This window comes from Emydura macquarii, unplaced genomic scaffold (assembly GCF_026122565.2).
Source record: "Emydura macquarii macquarii isolate MOO-44397 ecotype Brisbane River unplaced genomic scaffold, CSIRO-AGI_Emac_v2 contig_2205, whole genome shotgun sequence".
In the NCBI taxonomy this organism is placed as follows: domain Eukaryota; kingdom Metazoa; phylum Chordata; order Testudines; family Chelidae; genus Emydura; species Emydura macquarii.
Genome location: NW_027132342.1, coordinates 16,527,941 through 16,549,002, shown reverse-complemented (window position 1 = coordinate 16,549,002; position 21,062 = coordinate 16,527,941). Strand labels below are relative to the sequence as shown.

General features: G+C 46.3%; 1 protein-coding gene and 1 long non-coding RNA gene across 3 annotated transcripts in view; one reads left to right on the top strand and one right to left on the bottom strand.

The window, feature by feature from the left end:
* The window catches only part of DMC1 (DNA meiotic recombinase 1), a 44,889-nt gene extending 31,801 nt beyond the window's left edge, over window positions 1-13,088 (top strand). The window contains exons 10-14 of one of the 2 annotated variants that reach the window (XM_067559485.1): window positions 1,928-2,001; window positions 2,124-2,238; window positions 3,112-3,172; window positions 7,452-7,568; window positions 12,256-13,088. In XM_067559485.1, coding sequence (XP_067415586.1) covers window positions 1,928-2,001; window positions 2,124-2,238; window positions 3,112-3,172; window positions 7,452-7,568; window positions 12,256-12,325 — 437 coding nt within the window. In that variant the 3' untranslated portion in view covers window positions 12,326-13,088. The remainder of the gene's footprint in view (window positions 1-1,927; window positions 2,002-2,123; window positions 2,239-3,111; window positions 3,173-7,451; window positions 7,569-12,255) is intronic. The other variant, XM_067559486.1, reaches the window with a different exon arrangement.
* A 5,082-nt stretch (window positions 13,089-18,170) lies between these two features.
* LOC137160467 (uncharacterized) lies at window positions 18,171-20,436 on the bottom strand. The gene is made up of 3 exons (XR_010921887.1): window positions 20,244-20,436; window positions 19,514-19,661; window positions 18,171-18,460 (listed from the first exon to the last, which is right to left on the bottom strand). It is a non-coding gene; the product is annotated as an uncharacterized lncRNA (long non-coding RNA).
* Window positions 20,437-21,062: the final 626 nt, after the last annotated feature.

Below are 21,062 nucleotides of genomic sequence, written 5' to 3'. Positions count from 1 at the left end.
CCCTCTTCTTCCATGTTCTTGTCCTGCTTCCTCAGCTGTCACCAATGGGGCTGCTGCTGCTGGAGGACCTGCTGCTACTGCCACAACATCTGCTTCGAGAGCTGAAATACAGCCCAACCAGGCTCTGCATGTTCACAGTTGCCAGCACAGCAGAACGGAGCACTGTTTGGCTCTGTGCTGGCCAATAGCAAATCGAAAATGGCGCTAGCATGCCCAGACAAGAAGCATGGGATGGCGATAATGGAAACATGGAATTATTTTAAAATTCGAACCTACTTGGCTTCCCCCAGGCCTCCTACAGTGCACAGCGAGAAAAATCCCAGAATGCTCACCGCTCAACAAAGTACCCTCGGAGAATGCCATACGCTTAGCATGCAGCAAGCTGTCACCATGTGTACATGATGAGAATTGAAAGAGGGCCCAACTGTCCTGTGTGCATGCTATTAGTGTGGGTTGCATACAGCACATTAAATAACGCGTGTCAAATCAATCTTCTTTAAACCACCTATGTAGACAAGTCCTAAGTGAACTCCATATGATATGGTAGTTGTGTACCACCGTGGTATCTGAATTTGCTTTCTTTGAAACACTATGGGAACCGGAATATTTGGTGGAGATTAATTGTGAGTGCTTGAATGTAGGCTGATAGTATAAACAACCTTGAGAATGTCTGTTGATTTGTGAATGGAATCTTATAGGCAAGGTCTCATGCACGCTGTAGCAAGGCCTTTATATCCTGCAGCACTACGGTACAACAGACTGGAAATTCTGTGGCAACTTCATGTAAATTTTTAAAATGGAAGTTTTTATTGGGTTGAATATAAAAATGAATAATGCCGTTAGTACAATATTCCTTATGTTAATTAATTTGATAGTCAATTCATTTTACATTGTTCTTCCATTTACACTGTTCTGAAAAATGGTGTCCTGATGCATAGTTGCACTGTAGAAATTGTCTTGGGGAAGTTGAAGGTATTGGTAGCTGAACAGGGAGTGACTGAAGTCTGCAGAGGCATGAGAGGCAGTTGTAGGTTGTGGGGGTATAAACACATTAGTTGGAATTGCTATTAAAACAATTAGTAGTGAAACACTAAACAATGATGACTTTTAAATTGTCATCCTTGGTTTTATAGTTAATTTCATATGAATGAGGCAATTCATGTCTCTCAACTGCTCATTTACATTTTTAAGTCGTTTTGTATTTTTTTTAAACTATAAACACTAGGAACTTAATGTTTCAAGGATGAAAACTGATATTCTGATGCACAGTTCCATGCTTGTGGTGGGCTCTATAGAAGATTCTGCAGCCATAGAATACATGGGGCATGGTTTATGAACACCCTGAGTTTACTGTCCTTTGCCTCCACCTTAAGAGTTAGGCCAGGTCTACATTAGGAACACTTTGACAGTATAGCTATGCTGGTATATTATCCTGGCAAGATGCTCCTAGTGTAGACACAGTTTTTACTGCATTTTTGGTGGTATAGCTTATTTCAGCTCCCCTGAGCAAAGTAACCTATACTGGCAAAAGTGTAAACTGCATCTACAGTAGGGGCTTTTGCCAGTGCAACTATGTTGTTCAGGGATCACACCTTACCACACCCCTGGCTGACACACCTATGCCAGCAAAAGTTTGTATGTAGTCCCATCTCCAATGCAAATATCACTTATATTGACAAAAACGTGTTTTTGCCAGTATAGCTTATACTGGTTCTGTGAATGAAATAATGCTGATATAACTGTGTCCACAGTAGGGTTTTCCTGGCATAGAAATGTTGCCCTCCTCCCTCCCCCCCCCCCCCCAAAAAATCACACCCCTAACTGAAATTACTACATCTGCAAAACTTTGTAGTGCAAACCATACCTTAGTGTTATGCCTCAGCTCCTTCCAGGTTTTAATTTCTTCTCCAACTGTACTTCCCACCAGGTGAACATCAGATGGAGTTGCTTGACTACGTAGCAGCCAAGTTCCATGAGGAAGCTGGCATCTTCAAGCTATTGGTATAAGCCTTCAGTCAATTTTACTATTCTGCATCAGCTTCATGCTTTCAGGATAATTTCCTCTCTTTTCCTCCTTCCTTTTCTTTCACAACATTTATTTATTTTGTATCATTACCATGTAGATCATTGACTCCATAATGGCGCTCTTCCGTGTAGATTTCAGTGGCCGTGGGGAGCTGGCTGAGCGGCAACAGAAACTTGCTCAGATGCTCTCAAGGCTCCAGAAAATCTCAGAAGGTAGGGGGGACTTTGTAGGAAAAGTGAAAAATGTATTGGAACTACTGAAAAGGCAATTGTTGGTAGCCCAGCATTACCACATGGTAGCCCTAATGAATTTAATGGTAGACATTGCCCAGTACATCTTTCCTTGACTTACACAACAACCTATTAATAAAAATGTGATAGTCAGTTAGAAATCTTGTGACTTCAGATTGCCTAATTGGCCACCACGATTCTTCAACATTCTGAGGCATCTCAGAATTATTCTTATTTGTATTTCAGTAGCGTAGCACATAAAGGCACCAGCTGAGAGAACTGGGGCACTGTTCAAACAAATAGTAAGAGAGAGTTCCTGCCTTGAAGAATTTGCAGTTTAAATAGACAAGAAAGACTAATGGTAGGAGGAAAAACAGGCACAAAGGGGAAAAGTGACTTGCCCATTGTTACAATCTCCCAGCAATATTGGAATGCTGTGATGGTTTATTACTGATGGAGTAGGAAGTTACATTTCCCCCCATTTTTGGAATGTTTCACTACAACCAGTGAAGGGAGTGGTAGAGATTCTTTCCATACAATATAAAAAAACTGTTTGAAAAAAAAAAAGACTTCTAGGATGGATTTTCCAAAGGTGCTCAGTGTTGGCCTAAATCTGCTCCAGCTGAATTCAAATGAAAGAAGAATTAAGCCAGCTCTGATCACTTTTGAAAATCCTATCTCTAATTAGTCCATGCTATCAGAAAGATGGGCAGGAGTATTCTGTTGTTTGTGATATGGGTGCTGGACCTGTCACTTAGGAACTGTCTCCCTTGTGCCACTTATGGGATAATATACAGAAATTCCAGTTTGATATCTTCCCGTTTCTTTAGGTCTTTATATTATTCTTTGTTGCAGAATATAATGTGGCTGTGTTTGTGACCAATCAGATGACTGCTGATCCAGGAGCAACTATGACGTAAGCCACTTGCTCTTCTCTGTTTCTTTTAAACTTCTCCTCTTGCATTAAACACTTAACAGATATGGGAATTGGAATTTTTTCAGGAAGGGCAAACACACAGGTGTGAAGATGCACCCTATATTTTTAAACAAGTTTAGTATTGGGCTGTGATTTGCTGAGAGGTACGGGCCACATCTATCACAAGCCTCTTTAAGATTGGGTGTGAACGCACCTTTCAAATAAGATAAGTGTGTTGCGGGAGTTAATCAGAAGCTCCCCATCTAAGACAAAAGATGGTTGTGGAATGTTCTCAGGAGTGTGGACTGAGTGAGTGTAGGGGTTTTGCTGAGTATTATTTAATGTGGGGAGGGGGGAAGAGGGGCTGCGGGAAGCAAGGTGGGTGAGGTAATATCTTTTGTTGGACCAACTTCTGTTGGTGAGAGACAAGCTTTCGAGCTTACACAAGAGCTCTTTGTCAGGTCTGGGAAAAGTACACAGGGTATCACACCTAGATACAAGGTGGAACAGATAGTTTAGCATAAGTACTTTACACATATTTCAAGGTATCATTAAAGGTGAAGTGGTCAATTAATACCCCACCAGGCATAGGTGGGAAAGGAAGGGGGGAAAGGCACTCAAGGCAACTGGGGGGGATTGTTAGTGGATTGCACATTGTTGTAATAAACCCTAAATCCAGTATCTCTATTCAATCCATGATTTTTAGTGTCTAGCAAGGTTATGAATTTAAGCTCCCAGGCTCATCTTTTGAAAGTGTTGTGCAGATTTCTTTTGAGAATGAGGACTGATAGCGCAGATATAGAATGATTGCTTTGTGAAAAGTGTTCCCCCACTGGTGATAAGCTGTTTATGTCTTTTATCATTTTTCTGTGTAAGTTTATTCGAGAGTGTAGTGATTGACTGGTTTCACCCACATAGTTGTTATTGGGGTATTTAGTGCACTGGATGAAGTACACCACATATTGTGATAGGCATGTGTAGGACCCATGGATCTTAAAAGCTGTGTTGTGGGGAATGTTGATCACTGTAGCAGTGGAGATATGTCTGCAGGTTTTGCATTTGTTGTTCTGGCAGGTCTGGTGCTGCTTTTGTAGGCCCCAGCACTGTGATGTAGGCCTGAACCATGGATACATATTTAAAGCTTAAGGGTTAATTCTCACACTAAAAAAGAACAAAACTAGGCATTATAGATAGGGATGTTCCGGACACATTGATTGATTGTTCATGCCACCCCAGGCTCCACTATGATAATTGACAGCTTGAACATATGAGTGGGAACATCCTGCCTAAACATTTTGTGATTTAACATTTATGACACATTGGGGCCCTGTTTGTAAACATCTACGTATGAATGTTTGGGAACATCCTGAAATCTAATTGTAATAATTTACAAGTGAAGGAAAGTGCCCAATGCATTTCAGGAATGTAGCTGATGTGTAAATCATGGGGCAATAGAAGGGCAAATATTTTTTTTTATTTCCTTTTAGTAAAATTGGTATTAATAAAATTAGTGTAAGTATAAAAATTTTATTATGTTAGTAAGTAAGTATAAAATAATGTACCAATGTAATAAAATAAAAATGTAATGATTTTTAGTAAGTATAAATGAGGAGTGAATGCAGTTTGAGTCTGCTAAAATAAGATGGCGAGGAAGTAATTGCTGAGGTAATAGTTCTCAGCCTCCAAGGGAGAGAGGGGAGGGAGAGAAAATGCTTTTATTTAAAAAACTTTTACAACCCAAATGGCCAAAAATCAAAATAACCCTGGAAAACAGGGGAGTTAACACCCAAAGACAGGAACAAGACAAAGTGTAAAACAGAAATAAAAAAATAATGGGAAAGCTGTCACACTTGCGATATCAAATGTAATTGACGATTACATCAAACAAGGAGACTATCTAACATAACAAAATCCATAGACCCAAATAAAAATAAATAAGTATAAAAATGGGAAGAAAAAATCTGGACTTTGGGCTCGTTCTGCAAACCCCAAGGAGCATCGTGTCACAAACAACAGAGCCTGGCTCCATCCTCGTGTCTGAGTCACCTGGCCAGTGATTCAGCTCGAGCAACACAGAGGCTGGTAATAATATCCCTCCTGCAGAACTCTGTGTGTGTGTGTGTGTGTGTGTGTGTGTGTGTGTGTGTGTGTGTGTGTGTGTGTGTGTGTGTGTGTGTGTGTGTGTGTGTGTGTTTTAGGCAGTTGCTTTTTAAAAATATTTTCTATATTCATAATAAACACGGCATACTGCCTTGTCCCCTGAATAAAATCCTGCTGTTTATTTCATAAGTATAACACTTTGAGTTGGTGTGTCCTGGTCTGTGGGGACCTTGCTTCTGATGATGAGTTTGGAGAGGTTGGGGGTGTGTTTGAAGGCCAGAAGACGGGGTTCAGGAAAGATTTATTTCAGGATGGGACCCCTATTGAGTATGGTTGTAGTTGTTTGATGATATCCTGTATGATTTCCAGTGTGGGGTGATAGGTGACAACTAGGGAGTATGGTCAAAGCGGATTTTATTTCTGTATTGAATCAGATTCTCTTAGGGTATTTGGGTGCCCATTCCATGATTCAATCTACTTCTCTGGTGGAGTGTCCTTGTTTGGTGAAGGCGGTTTAGAGTGTGTTAAGGTGTATATCCTGGACTTTCTCCTCAGAGCATATTCTGTGGTATTTGAGCACCCGGCTGTAGATAACAGATTTCTTGGTGTATTTGGTGCGGTTACAGGATCTATAAAGCTAAGTGTGGTGATCCATGACTTTCTTGTATATAGCTGTCTGTAGGGTTCCACTATTGAAGCTGATTTCGGTGTCCAGGAAGTTGATGCTAGTGTGGGTTTGTTCCAGAGAGAGTTTAATGGATGGGTGGTGGTTGTTGAAGTTGTGGTGGAAATTTGTGAGGGAGTTTAAGTTGTCTGTTCAGAGGATAAAATATCATCGATGTATTTGAGGTATATCATTAGTTTCGTGGTGCATTTGTCCAGAAATTCTTCAATGTGGCCTATGAAGAGATTGACGTATTGGAGAGCCATCCTAGTAACCATGGTTGTTCCCATGGTTTGGGCAAAGTATTTGTTGTTGAGTGGAAAATTGTTATGGGTGAGGATGTAATGGATGAGTTTTGCGATGTGTTTGGAGTGGATATCTGCGGATTGTCCATTGTCTTGTAAATATTTGAGGTAGGCAGCTATGTGAGGGAAGGCAGAACATTCAGAAACAGAACAGACAAGAACCAAGAGAGAGGCAGAGGCAAAAAGTAAGAAAGTGAAGCAATAGCCTGTAAATAATGTATATGAACTTGGAAGACTGCTAGAGAGAGACTTTTTGGGTTTGGTGTTGGCTAAAAAGGCTTGTGGCTGTAAGCTAAGAAAGTGTTTTATTTGTTCTTGGTTTTTCCGGCATTTGAAGAAGCAGCGTTTTGTACGTTCCTTGTAAAAAAACAAGATTGCATCAAAGAAAATACTAAATGCCACCAATTTCTACTTCCAACTGAGACATCCACAGGATCTGAACCTTGACTAGCCACTCATATCAAAAAGGGACAACAGATCATTCACAAAATTACACTTATGGGTTTTTCTGAGTCTTCAAATTATTTTCCTTTCACTGTCCATGCCCTGTCTGTCATGACAACCCCTTTCACCATGGGTTGAACTTAGAAAACATATCACAAGAAATGTTGAAAATTTTTAGCAGAATTGTTGTGGAACCAGTTTAGGTGCAAAGAGTAAGGGTGGGATTTCTCCAAACATTTAATGTTGGTCTAACTCTGCTCCTCTTCAAGTCCACGTGAGCAGAGTTAGGCCAACACTGAGTACTTTTGAATATCACACCTAAGAGCATACATGTGGCAAAAACTTAGGCCTGGTCCACACTAGGAAATTAGGTTGGTATAACTATGTTGCTTAGGGATGTGAAAAATTCACACCACCTGAACGATGCAGTTAAACTGAGCTAACCCTGGTGTAGACAGTGCTAGATCTATGGGAGAATTCTTCTGTCAACCTAGCTACCACCTCTCAGGAAGGTGGGGTACCTATGCCAATGGGAGAATCCCTCCTGTCAACATAGTAGTGTCTTCACTGAAGCACTATAGTGGTGCAACTGCAGTGGTGAAGCTGCATCGCTACATTGTTTTAAGTATAGGCAAGTTCTTAGCTAAATCCTTTTGTTACACATCCATTCATCTGAGACCATCATGCCTTGTCTGACAGCTTATCACAGTTGTTAGCCTATGGAATTCACTAAGAGAAACTTAATCCATATTTTTTGTTAATTTAGTTTTCAGGCAGACCCTAAGAAGCCCATTGGTGGCCACATCCTTGCTCATGCTTCAACCACAAGGATTAGTTTGCGGAAGGGAAGGGGGGAGTTGCGTATTGCAAAGATATATGACAGGTAAACACCTCTCTTTTGTGGGACAGGATCTGTGTTGGGTGGAGGGTTGTTAATGAGGGACATAGCTCATACTACTGGAACATGATAGCACCATAGCTAGCTGCTGAGTTCCAAATGAATCCTGCTTCTGAATGGCATCTTGATAAAAAAAAATGCACAAGAAAATTAACTAGGAGACCTAGGTTGAAGTTCTTTCCTTGTGATTTAGGTTACAAGTAAAAGAAATTAGAGGGGGGGAGGGGTCTCATAATAATTGCTAGTAGACATTTGTCTCTATTAATAAACTGCCAAATAATTTGGTATAATTGGCAATCTCTGCCCAGAGGAGGTCCAGGCCTGGAATTTTACCTGTGGAGGGGGCAGGTCAGGACTGAGACCATGTTTACACTACGTATTTTGCTCGACACAAGTTATGTTGGTATATAGCCCCCAAAGTTTGTATATTGGTTAGGCGTGTGCATACTTTGCTGCTTGAGTTGGCGCTGCACATACTCACCAGGACTCCAAAAGTGCTTCTGTTAAAGTAAAGTGCAGTGCATCACAGGTAGGTATCGCATTGTGTCACACGCTGCCATCCAGTGCAATGTCTTTTGGGACATTTTTAAAAATTTTTTGTACAAAAGTAATAATTCACCAAGGGATCTCTGGGAGCTAAGGGTCAAGTTCCCAGCATGCAACTTTCTCCATCCCATTATGCCATCCATATCCCATAATTTTCATGCTATTTTTTACAAATCCCACAGACCCGCATGGCACTTTTCAGTTTCTGTCATCTCTGACAGAAGCATGACGCTTGCAGAGCTCTACACTATTCTTATGAACATTGCAAATACAGGACACAATTCTCCTGTATTTGCAGACCTTCAGGAAAAACAGCAACAACCAGGGACATGAGGATTTCCTTTAGGACATTTTGCTGAGGGATGTAGCCAAAGACAATTCAAAGTTGGTGGTGGTGTAAATGGAGCAGCTGCAGACTCTGGAATGCTGCTTCTGGGCCCAAGAAAGGAACACTGACTGGTGAGATCCCATTATAGTGCACCTTTGGGATAGTGAGCAGTGAGTGATTGCAGAACTTTTGGATGCAAAAGGCCACATTCCTGAATCTATGTGCCAAACTTGCCACACCTTCCTGCACAGGGACACCAGAATGAGAACTGCAGTACCAGTGGAGAAGTGAGTGGTGATCACACAGTAGAAAGTTGCAACACCAGATTGCTAGCAGTCAGTGGGAAATCATTTTGGAGTTGGAAAAATCCATAGTGGGGGCCATTATCATGCAAATATGTAGGGCCATTAATTATCTCCTGCAATGTAGGACCAAGACTCTCGGCAGTGCAGGACACTGGATGGATTTGCAGCACTGGTGTTCCTGAATTGTGGTGGGGTGATAGATGGCATGCAAATCCCTATTTTGGCCCAACCCCATCTTTCAGAGCGCATCATTAGAAAGTGCTACTTTTCTGTGGTTATGCAAGTATTGGTGGATCACTGGGGAAGCTTCACCAGTATCAGTGTGGGTTAGTCATGGAGGTTGCATGACACTTGCATCTTTAAGAACACAGGACTGTTCAGAAAGCTGCAAGCAGGGACATTCTTTCTCAACTGGCTAATGACATTGGCAATATTGAAATGCCAGTAGTGATTCTGGAGAACCCAGCCTACCCCTTGCTTCCCTGACTCATGAAGTCATACACTAGCCACCTTGACAGCACCAAGGAAAGATTCAACTACCAGCTTATCGGGTGCAGAATGATAGCTGAATGTGCTTTTGGTAGACTGGAGGGATACTGGTAGTGTTTACATGATAGATTGGATCTCAGTCAGAAAATATCCCAATAGTTATAACTGCTTGTTGGGTCCTGCATAATATCTGTGAGGCAAAGGGGGAAAAGCTGTTTCCTTGGTGGAGCAGCTGTTTGCTGACTTTGAACAGGATATTACAAGAACCCAGCATGGAGATATGTAACTAAAGCAGGCTTTGAAAGAGCACTTTATCAGTCAACCACAGTACGGTTCTGTGCTGCAGTGTTATCTGGGCCTGGAGCTTTGAGTGCTGCTAAGAATCGTGTAAAGCTTGCTGGACACATTTAAAAATATGAGTGTTGTTTTTCTGAAGCTATGAATTCCATGGTGCTTAATGTGGATGTACAAGTACTATTTGCTTTGACTACCGCTATGAATTCTGCAATATTTGTTTTAAACTAATAAAGATAATTTGATTCTCCAAAATAGAACTTAAGCCTTGTCTACGCTACCACTTATGCCAGCAAAAGTTTTGTCGATTGGGGGTGTGAAAAAACACCCCCCTGAGCAAGATAAGTTTTGCTGCCTTAAATACTTGTGTGGAGAGCGTTATGTTGGTGAGAGATGCTCTTCCGCCAACATAGCTACCACCACTTGTTTAGGTTGTTTTATTATGTCGGCAGGAGAGCTCTGTCCCATTGACATAATGCAGCTACACAAGCGCTTATGCCGACAAAACTTATGTCTCTCAGGGGTGTGTTTTTTCACACCCCGAGTGACAAAAGTTTTGCCGGCCTAAGTGCTAGTGTAGACAAGGCCTTATTGAGTGGGGAAAAAACAGTGCAAAAATCAATGTGCAAATAAAACCAAAGGCAATGTTATACAAATATTTAACATAACTTAATGGGGTGAAAATTTAAAATTAGAAAGGAGGTAATCTATGTCCATTTGAATAAATAAAAGTCATTATGGCTACGCATACACCAATCGTGGTTCTTACAGGTCAATGTATGTGAAGCTGTGGTTTTCCTTGCAGACTCCCAGCATGGACTGGGAGAAGTAATGATGCACCCCATAATGCCATGTTGTATGTTTGAGTGTTCAGGGTGCAGTGATGATGGAATTCTCCAAGGACTAAAAAGGGAGAAGAGTCCAGGATTGTTGTACCTGTAGGTCAACCAGGGTCGGCAGTGTTTGGCTTTGCTGCCTGAGAAGATCTATTATGTATTGATGCATTTCCTGCTCCTTGTCCTATGGGGACTCCTAGGTCTTTTTCCTGTCCTCTCCATTGTGTTGGTGATATACCTTCCAAACACCTTGCAGCACTGGCTTGCAGGATCTTGCAGAATGTGTCTTCCCGAGTCCTCTTCTTCCTCCTCCTTCTCAGGGTCAGGCATTCTTCAAGGCTGCCACCCCAGACACTGCTGATAAAAACAGACAGATGTACCATTGGATTTACAGTCACAAGGGAAAGATAAATTTTCCAAACTTGCTTCCCGTATTCTAATAAACACTTTTAATAAGAAATGCTTATTGACACTTCAGCACAGCACTGTCTTGAGCCCCAGCCATGGTAAGTATGGTCCGACAGGGACAAAGAAGGAAGAATTGTCTATTGTGTGAAGCTATAAAATATCAAACAGGTCCTGGCTTCAAGCGTTGCTGGAGTCTCCTGCTGCATCTCCCCCTCTTTTTTTCTTCCTCTTCCTCATTGTTCATGGCAGGGATCTCTGTCTTGGGCTCCTCTGAGGTATCCATATTGGTCTGCAGGGTGCTGGTGGGGTCTCTGCCAAGTATGACATGCAGTTCATGTAGAAGTACCAGTTCTGCAGCTCAGCACCAGATCTATTGTTGAGCTTCCTGGCCTTGTGGTATTCCTGGTAAAGCCTGTTATACCTTTTGCCTGCCTCTCCCTTGAAATCCGCCCACAAATGTCCACATTTCTCCAGCTGGTCCATAGCTGTGCTTGCGCAGCCTCTTCTTTTCATAGGCCCAGAAGATTCAATACCTCCTGTCTATTCCAGACAGGAGTTTGTCTAGTGTGTGGAGCTGGCTGGTGGGCAATTGGTTAAGCAGTTGGTTAGGGAGAGCTGCTAGGTTTGCTGTCCAAGCTGGGCTATGAGGAAATGGCATTTAAAATATTCAGGGGGCTTTAAATGGGGGAGAAGGGGTGGCTTCTGGTTTCTGACCCTCTGGGCAGTAGAATTTACAGTTGTGACCAGAGCAGTAACTGTTGCAGGGAAAGGGGCATTACGGGGCAGGACAGCTGCTGGAGGACTGTTAGGGTTGACACAGGTCAGGCAGTGTCTGTACTCCACTGTTTTGACCTCAGTAGGTCAACCATGGCTCTGTGTCATTTGGGGATGTGATTTTACTGCATTGCTGTAATGAGGAGTTTATGTCAGCCAGAGATAAATCCAAGTGTAGACACATACACAATAGGTTGATGCAAGGTGACTTATGTTGACCTAACTTTGTAGTGTAGACCAGTCCTTTGTTGTATTGGCAGAGCCGTGTAGAGATTCAAGGTGGTGATGTGGCAAACCTAGGGTATGGAGGGAAAGTTTCCATAGCCAGAACTGTCTGGTTCTGCCACTTCACTTAAATAAATAAATAAATAAATAAATAAAGGAAACCACTCCAAACAGGAAATCTAAATAAGAAAAATATATGCACTTTTGTGTGCAGTTCACCCAGGTCTTTATTTTTGAAAAGCTTCAGAGAAAATTAAGTGGTGTACAGACTTTTGTTTACCCTCTGCACAGGGGTGGATTTCACACTTTTTGGTGATAAATCCTGATGGACAATTTCTATAATTTACAACTAAGATTATGAGTTTTGAGGTATTCTAGCTAGTTTGTACTGATAAAATCTTGGGTACTGAATCATGACTACGTTTTACACAGAGAACAGCCATTTTCTTGCTTCTTTCTTTTCCCAGCCCTGAGATGCCTGAAAATGAAGCCACGTTTGCAATAACTGCTGGAGGGATTGGGGATGCCAAAGAGTAGATGGAAAACTGAAGTAAATCTCCATTTGAAAACAGCACTTGTGCATCTCAGATGAATCCATGGTATTCAAGGTCTGACTCCTTGGTTACTTGGTGTTTTCCATATGAAATTTGGAACGTTTAGAATTAGAGGGATGCTGGGAAGAGCTTTTTAGGTATCATATTTCAATGATCTTAACAGTTCATTGTTCACCTTAGTTCTATTTTAAAATTATCTTTCAAGCAGCCAGAAGTTTAAAAAGCACAGAAATACGATTTATTCAAGGAATATCTTCCCTAAAGTTCACGAGAAGCAAATCTGTTTTGTCACATAGGTTTAATGGGCACTCTTTATTGTTTCTTGGGAAGGGAATGTCTGTGGAATAGAATATATTGGCATGGAATGAAACAGCACTGAAACATAGTTGAAAAAATAATGAGTAACTAGTACACAGAGGGAAAGTGTAATGACAAAGATATAAGAATAAGGGAACTTGATAATGTTGCATTGACAGTAGAGGAATGATAGCTGCTTAAAAAGATTTTTAGAAATGTTCATCTTCATTAGATTATTTATTTGTTTTTAAAATGTCTGTATTTGTGTTTTGGAATATTTAAAGCTGTTGTCTATTTTTTTAGTCTATGAAAAATACTAAATTAGAACATCCTTATTCTTCATGATTGTGTGCAATACAGCCAACAAATAGTTTGAATGAAAGCCTCGTTCTGTGAGTAGTCTTGCTCATTTTGTTGTGAGAACTTGCATGAGTAAACTGAACGGGATATAGCCCAACATTAGAATGTTTTTAATAGTTTTTTTAAAATAAGGAAACACTATATGTTTAACACTTTTGGGGGATTTTCTTCTTACTTCAGTCACTATCAGCAAGGGTCCAAGGCTGAGAGATTATCCCTGCAACAGAGGAGAACCAGATGGGATGGGACTAACTGGTGCCTGACAACGTACTGTTAGTAAGACTGGTCAAAGAGACAAAAGCAATACAGTGCATTCCCTTCTTTTTCACTTGCTCTAAGCCAGTAGTTTCCAAACTTTTCTAGAGTGAAGCATATTTTAATAAGCGAGATTATCTTGTGGGCCACCTGTCTTCCCATTCACAGTCAAATAATATCCCTGTGGCAACGACAGCAATTGCTTTCGTAGAAAATATTAGTAAAGTATATAATGTATCTTTAACTACCTTTCAATACAAGGAAGAGACTCAACACCAGGTGACCAGTTAGTGATCACACATCTCATGAAACACAAGATAGAAGACTCCGTAGAGCCTCTGGGGACACCACCTTGAGCACAAAGCTGCAGAGTCCACTCTAGACAATCCCTCTCTTAAGATGTGGGCCAAAACAGGAAAAACTCTGAGAGCCACTAGATTACAGGGTTTGGTCCTGTGTTTGGATCATAAGGTTGGCAAAATATAAACTCTTGATATCCACATAAAACTCTAGATGATCAGTCTAATTAAAATCTTTCTGTTAAAATATAAACTTAAATGCAAAGCAGGCTATTCATTTTAGTGCATAAACAAGCAATGAAAGATGCTTAAATAAGAATATTTTCTCAGTCTTATGGATGGTCCACAAAGAATTCATATCAATACATTCTTCTGTGAGGAAATTGATAAAATACAATATGACCTTTCCCCTTCCCACGGCTTGCCATATCTTCCTCCCCTCTCTACTGCTCTCTCCTACATCTTCCCTGTGACAAATGCAGAAGTTTCTTGTTTACTTTCCTCCTCTAACTTCTCAACTTGCCCTAGTGAGCTCATCCAGTCACATCTGATCTCCCTCATGCCTCTCCTCATCCCCCCCTTACTCTTAACTTCTTGCTCTTTGCTGGCTTTTTCCTCTCACTATACTAACATGATTTAGTTTCTCCCATCTTAAACTATTGCCCCATTTCCCTCTTTCCTTTCATCTCTAAGTTTGTTGAGTGTGGTCTTTACAACTGATGTCTGCAGTTCTTCAAGTAGATTCAGACATGTATTCCACTTAGGTGTGTGCGCACCTAGCGCACTGGAGCTGGAGACTTTTGCCTAACAGTACCATAAAAGGGTGGCACTCATTCCCTGTGGCTGTTGCCCCTCCCCTGGCAATATGGGGTGGCACAATTCTGACCCCCTTCAGTTCTTTCTTACCACCTGTGGCCGGTGTTGGAGCTCTATGTGGTCGTAATCTCACTATTAGTATTAGTTAGTTAGCAGTTTAGTGTTAGTGCTATTAGTTTTTTCCCCACTGGTGATGCCCTCACTGGGTTCAAACACTGTCCTTTGTGTGGAGGAGCGATCCCTAACAGTGATCCCCACACGCAGTGCCTGTTTTGACTTGGCAAGGCCCATCTCAAAGAGTGTTGTTTTGATCTGCAAATCGTTCATGGCCCAGTATGCCATGACGCAAAAAGCCCGGAACGACGCGGAGTTTGGAAGGGTGATATTGCAATTTACACGTCTATGAACTCCGGGCTCCCTCCACAGATACTTCTTGTGAATCTCTGAGCATGGAATTGACAGGAGCAAGCACCTGAAGAAGAAAAGATTGTTACTAACCTTCTGTAACTATTGTTCTTCGAGATATATTGCTCATGTCCATTCCATGACCCACCCTCCTTCGGAGTTCTGGCAAGAAGGAACTGAGAGGGAAGAGGGGCTGGCAGTGCCCTTATACCAGCACATACGTGCACCACTGCAGAGGGTGCTAGAGCCAGCTCTACAGATACCACTGAGGGAAAAATCTCCAACACTGTGCATGTAGCGTGCACACACCCCTAGCATAGAATGGAAATGAGCAACACATCTCGAAGAACAACAGTTACAGAAGGTTAGGAACTGTCTTTTTTGTGCCGTGTGGCCATGTCCTTGTTTGGCATCCAGATGGAATTCCTGCATGAGAACACCCACAAGTTGGTGGACATTTTGCCGTTGTTTGCCCCTGGGAAACTTGCCCTTCCAATTAATGCCCTGCTTCTCGAACCAACTAAAGCCTTTTGGGGTACGTTGGCCTCGGTACTACCGGTGGATAAGCGCATGGAAAAGGGCTGTTTGGTTCCAGTTCAGGGATTTGAAGGATTCTATTCATATCCAGCCCTGAATTCCCTGGTAATGACTGCAGTAAACTATTCGCATCCCTACAGATGCTAACCAACTGGCTTTGCTGTCCAGATATAACTTCCTTAATGGGACAGGTACGTCCAAGTCTGTGGACCAGATGCCCGAGGCCTCATGGGAGGAGTTTCAGGCTTTTGTCAAGGAAGGCTGCTTGGTGGCCAAAAAGTCCTTGCAGTCACCCCTGACATTGTGGATTCTTAGGCCAGGAGAATGGCCTCTGCAATCACCATGAGAAGGGTTCTCTCTTCGAGTGATTGCTCATATGCATTCCAATATAGGTGAGTGCGCGCCCCGTGCACGAGCCTCCGGAAGCTTTTCTGCCCCTAGCAACCCCCTGCGGGTCGGCTCCTGCGCCCCCTGGAGTGCCGCGCTCATGTCGCGGTATATAGGGACCCTGCCGACCCCGTGGCCCCCAGTTCCTTCTTTCCGCCCGTGACGGTCTTTTGGAATGCTGCCCCTTGCTTTACCGCAAGTAGCAATCTCCTTTAACCGGTTCTAATCTTATAGTTAGTTGTTAGTTAGTTAGTTTGTTGTTTAACGTTAATAGTTTTAAAAAAAAAAATTGTTGTAGTTTAATGTAGTTAGTTAGCCCTTACGGGCTCCCGGCGCCATGCCGGGTACTTCAGGATTCAAAGCCTGCGCGGAGTGCTCTAAGGCTTTCCCGATCAGCGACCCGCACGATCGCTGCCTGGGCGAGCTTCATAGGAAGGACAAATGCCGCATCTGCAAGTCCTTCAAGCCCAGGACTCAGAAGGAGCGCGATGCCCGCCTCAGGACGATCTTAATGGAGTCGGCGCTTCGCCCAGTCTCCGAGCCCTCGGGGTCTCCATCGGCACCGAGCATCTCATCGGCGCACAGAGCACCACCGGCAGCGGCACCGGCGCACAAGGTGCCGAAGAAAAAGAAGCGGCTGGAGGCCATGTCCATGGACTCCCCCCTGCGACCGGTACAGCAGGGGGTACAGCAAGAGCCGACACAGGCGTCTCCACGCAGGGAGCCTCCCCGACCCCGGGGGTGGGGGACCTCTCCTGCAAGGGCCGTCGACGCCGGAGGCGTTTGTAGCGGCACGGGCTCTCATGGCCATGCCCACGCCTCCATCCCCCCTCGGCCGAGGGAGTCAGGGTTGGCGTCTCGGGGTAGATCCGCGCTGGGTTACCCCGGTGGGCAGCGGAGACAGGAACCATCGTCTCCCCCCAGACTGTCGAGGACGGGGCAAGCGGGAACTCCCCCTCCTCGCTCCGACCTTAGGTCGTCGAGCACCTCGGTACCGCAGCAACGGGAGCGGTCTAGAGGTTCCGAGAGTAGCCGCTCTCCATCGGGCAACAGATCCTCGGTGTCCCGCCACCGTCCGGACAGTCAGCCGGCACCGAGGGAGGCTGACTATCCTCGCACTTCGGTGCGCAGCTCTCGGCACCGGTCTCCCGGAAAGGACTCTCGGCACCGACCTGGCTCGCCTGCGGAGCCGAGACGCTTGGAGCATCCACGTGAACGCCGCTCTCGTTCCTCGGTGCGCAGCTCCCGGCACCGAACTCCGTCGCCTAGAGATGACCGGCACCGATCCCGTTCTCGGCACCGACCTCCGCGGCGCCGATCAGGCTCTTGACACCGATCAGGCTCTCGGCACCGATCAGGCTCTCGGCACCGATCTAGATCCCCGGTCCGGGCCCGCGCGGATTCCCGGGACAGTCATCGTTCCCGATCCGCAGATAGCCGTCGGGGTTCAGCTGATCTGGAGCCTTATCATCACCGCTCACCGTCAGCGAGGGCCTCCAGACTCAGCCCAACGAGGTCCCCGGCACCGCATGCTTCGGCACGCAGGGATTCTCCGGGGCATCGGAGAAGACGTAGCCGCGGGAGAGACCGCTCCAGGTCGCCGACAGCTGACCGCCGCAGAGCCAGGAGGTCCCGGGGGAACTCGTCCAGCTCCAGCCGTTCCCCCCCCCGCCGTCATCGTAGGCACCGCCACAGCCGCTCCCGCTCCTCCCGGAGCAGATCACTGCCACACTGTGGCAAGGACAAGGGGAAGCGCCCGAAATCGCGCAGCCCGGCACCTTGCGGGCCTGCAACGGCTGCGGCACCGGGACTGGTACCGACGTGGATGCAGGGGCCCTGGCAATGGCCCTACTGGGGGCCATGGCCTCAACAACCAACCCAGGGCACGGTGTCGGTTCCCTCAGTGGCCGTCCAACCCCCGCCCCCACCTCCTAGTCAGGACAGACCGGACTCCTCGGACGAGGGGTCTGACCCTCTGGAGGGTCCTTCTACGGGTCCCCTTCACCAGTCCTCCTCCTCCTCCCCTCCGGACATTACCTCTAGGGACCAGAGAACTCCCCTTCCTGATTTTAAAACCCATCAGGAACTGCTCAAAAGGTTAGCTGATAACCTACAGCTTGACCTGAAAGAACTTTCGGAGGAGGAGGATCCTCTCTTCGGGGCCTCGGGCTCAGCAGGCCCCTCCCGGGTGGCGCTCCCCGTCCATGACAGGGTGTTGAAGGTGGTCAAGCCCCTGTGGGAGACTCCGGCATCAGTGTCAGCCACCTCTAAGACGGCGGAGCGCAAGTATTACGTTCCCTCCCAAGGGTTCGAATACCTATACAACCACCCCCCCGGGGTCGTTGGTTGTAGATGCAGTCAATCAACGGGACAGACAAGGGGCCCAGTCGAGTACTCCCAAAAATAAGGAAAACAAAAAATTAGACTTATTTGGGAGGAAGATTTATTCGACTGCAGCATTACAACTACGCATCGCAAACCACCAAGCGCTCCTTGGCAGGTATAATTTGAACCTGTGGGCTTCCCTCCAGAAGTTCCTCCGCGCACTACCATCAGACATGGTGGAGGACTATAATACCATCTTACAGGAGGGAGCGACGGTCGCGGGAGCGGCACTCCAATCCGCGAGCGATGCCACCGACGCGGTGGGAAGGGCCATGGCATCGGGAATCGTGATGCGCTGGTCGGCGTGGTTGCAATCTTCTGGCCTGTCGTTGGAGGTGCAACAGGCCATCCAAGATCTGCCCTTTGATGGCGTAGGCCTGTTTTCGGACAGAACAGACAGTAAATTACACGCCCTCAAGGATTCTCGGGCCACCCTTAAATCATTAGGCCTCTACGTGCCACAGGCCACAAGGCGCCAGGGCAGACAGCGACCCCAACGGCAACAGCAACAACAGCCTGCCTCTAGACTGCCTCCTCGACCCCCTCCACCTAGGCGAGGTCGAGACCGTTTTAGGCAGTCAAACTGCCGAGACCGCCAAGGCCCTGCAGGGGGCTCCCAGCAGGGCCAGCAAAAGAACAACAAGCGGTCCTTTTGACGGGACGCTCGAGGGCAGCTCCTTAACACTCTCCATCCTACTGGATTCCACTCTACCCTTTACGGACAGACTGCATCCCTTCCTCCGAGAGTGGCAGGGGATAACCTCGGACCGCTGGGTGCTCAGCGTAGTGAGACGAGGCTATGCTCTCCAACTCTCGGCATTCCCACCGGACTCTCCCCCTACCCCGTCCCTCTTCAGGGACCCATCTCACGAGCTACTCCTCGTCCAAGAGGTTCACTCTCTTCTCCGCCTCGGGGCGGTAGAGGAAGTTCCTCCCTCGGAGAGGGGCAGGGGGTTCTATTCCCGTTATTTCCTTATCCCCAAGGCAAAGGGAGGCCTCAGGCCTATTCTAGACCTTCGTCGTCTGAACAGATTTATCAGACGCCTCAAATTCCATATGCTCTCCCTAGCCTCCATCATTCCTGCTCTGGATCCAGGGGATTGGTATGCTGCCCTCGATTTAAAGGACGCCTACTTCCATATTTCCATCCTCCCTGGGCACAGACGTTTTCTTCGTTTTATGGTAGCGGGTGTCCACTACCAGTTTTCGGCCCTACCTTTTGGCCTCTCCTCAGCACCCAGGGTTTTCACAAAATGCATGGCGGTGGTAGCTGCCCACCTCCGGCGCAGAGGCGTCCAGATCTTCCCCTACCTCGACGATTGGTTAATACGGGGAAGATCCAGGGTTCATGTACAGAACAGTCTAGCCCTGACCTGCGCAACTTGCACCAGACTGGGCCTGCTCATCAACGAGCAGAAGTCCACACTCACCCCAGTGCAGCGGATAGACTTCATCGGGGCCACCCTAGATGCAGTCCAAGCCAGGGCTTTCCTCCCCCTGGCCCGATTCCAGACCATGACCGCCATCATTCAGGAGTTATTCAGATTTCCCACGACGACAGCCAGGCGCTGCCTTCAGCTGTTGGGACACATGGCGGCATGTACATATGTGGTGAGACTAGCTCGCCTCAAACTCAGGCCCCTCCAAGGTTGGCTGACTTCGGTGTACACCCCATCCAGACATTCACTCTCCAAGGTGGTCACCATCCCAGCCCAGGTCCTAACGTCCCTCAACTGGTGGACAGACCCGAGGGAGGTACTTCGGGGGGTTCCCTTTGCAGAATTAACCCCATCTGTGACGCTGATAACGGACGCTTCCAACATGGGCTGGGGAGCCCACATGAGCCGCGACCTCAGCACGCAGGGTCTATGGTCGCCACACGAGCTACACCTTCACATCAATGTCAGGGAGCTACGTGCAGTCTGTCTCGCCTGCAAGGTCTTCCTCAGGTTCCTAACGGGCAGAGTAGTGCATGTCCTCACGGACAATACAGCAGCCATGTTTTATATAAACAGGCAAGGGGGGCACGCTCCTCCACTGTGTGCCAGGAAGCCATACAGCTATGGGACCTTGCGGTGAGGCACGATTTTCACCTCTCTGCCTCTCACCTCCCCGGGGTCAGGAACGACGAGGCGGACCGCCTCAGCAGGTCGTTCTTACCCCGCCACGACTGGTCGCTCCACAAGGAGGTGGTGTCTTTTCTCTTCCACAAGTGGGGCACTCCCCAACTGGACCTGTTCGCCTCTGCGTGGAACAAGAAGTGCCAGAGGTTCTGCTCACTCCGGGGACGCGAGCAGGGCTCCCTCTCGGACACCTTTCTAATAGACTGGACGGGGCCCCTGATGTATGCGTTTCCCCCGTCCCATTACTCCCCAGAGTGCTCCTAAAAGTCAAGAGGGACAAAGCGAATGTTATTCTCATTGCACCAGCCTGGCCCCGTCAACACTGGTTCAGTATGCTACTGGACATGTCCATTGCCAAGCCAATACCGCTCCCGACGTGATACGACCTCCTCTCCCAGGACCAGGGTCGTCTTCTACACCCGGACCTGGACTCTCTCCACCTGACGGCATGGAGGCTCTGTGGTTGACTGAGGGGGAGAGAGCCTGCTCAACACAAGTACAGCAAGTTCTCTTAGGGAGCAGGAAGCCTTCCACTCAGGTGCTGTATAAGGCTAAGTGGAAGCGCTTTACCTTTTGGGCAGAGTCCCGGGGGATCTTACCTAGCTCATCGCCCATACAGGCAATCCTAGAGTACCTCCTACACTTAAAGATGCAGGGCCTCGCACTTGCCTCCCTGAGGATACACCTGGCGGCCATCTCGGCCTTCCACCGGCCGATGGAAGGGAGGTCTATCTTCTCTCATCCTATGTCCTGTAGGTTCCTGAAAGGGATAGAGAGATTATATCTGCAGGTTCGTGACCCGGTACCTCTCTGGGACCTGAACTTGGTTCTCTCCATGTTAACGGGACACCCATTT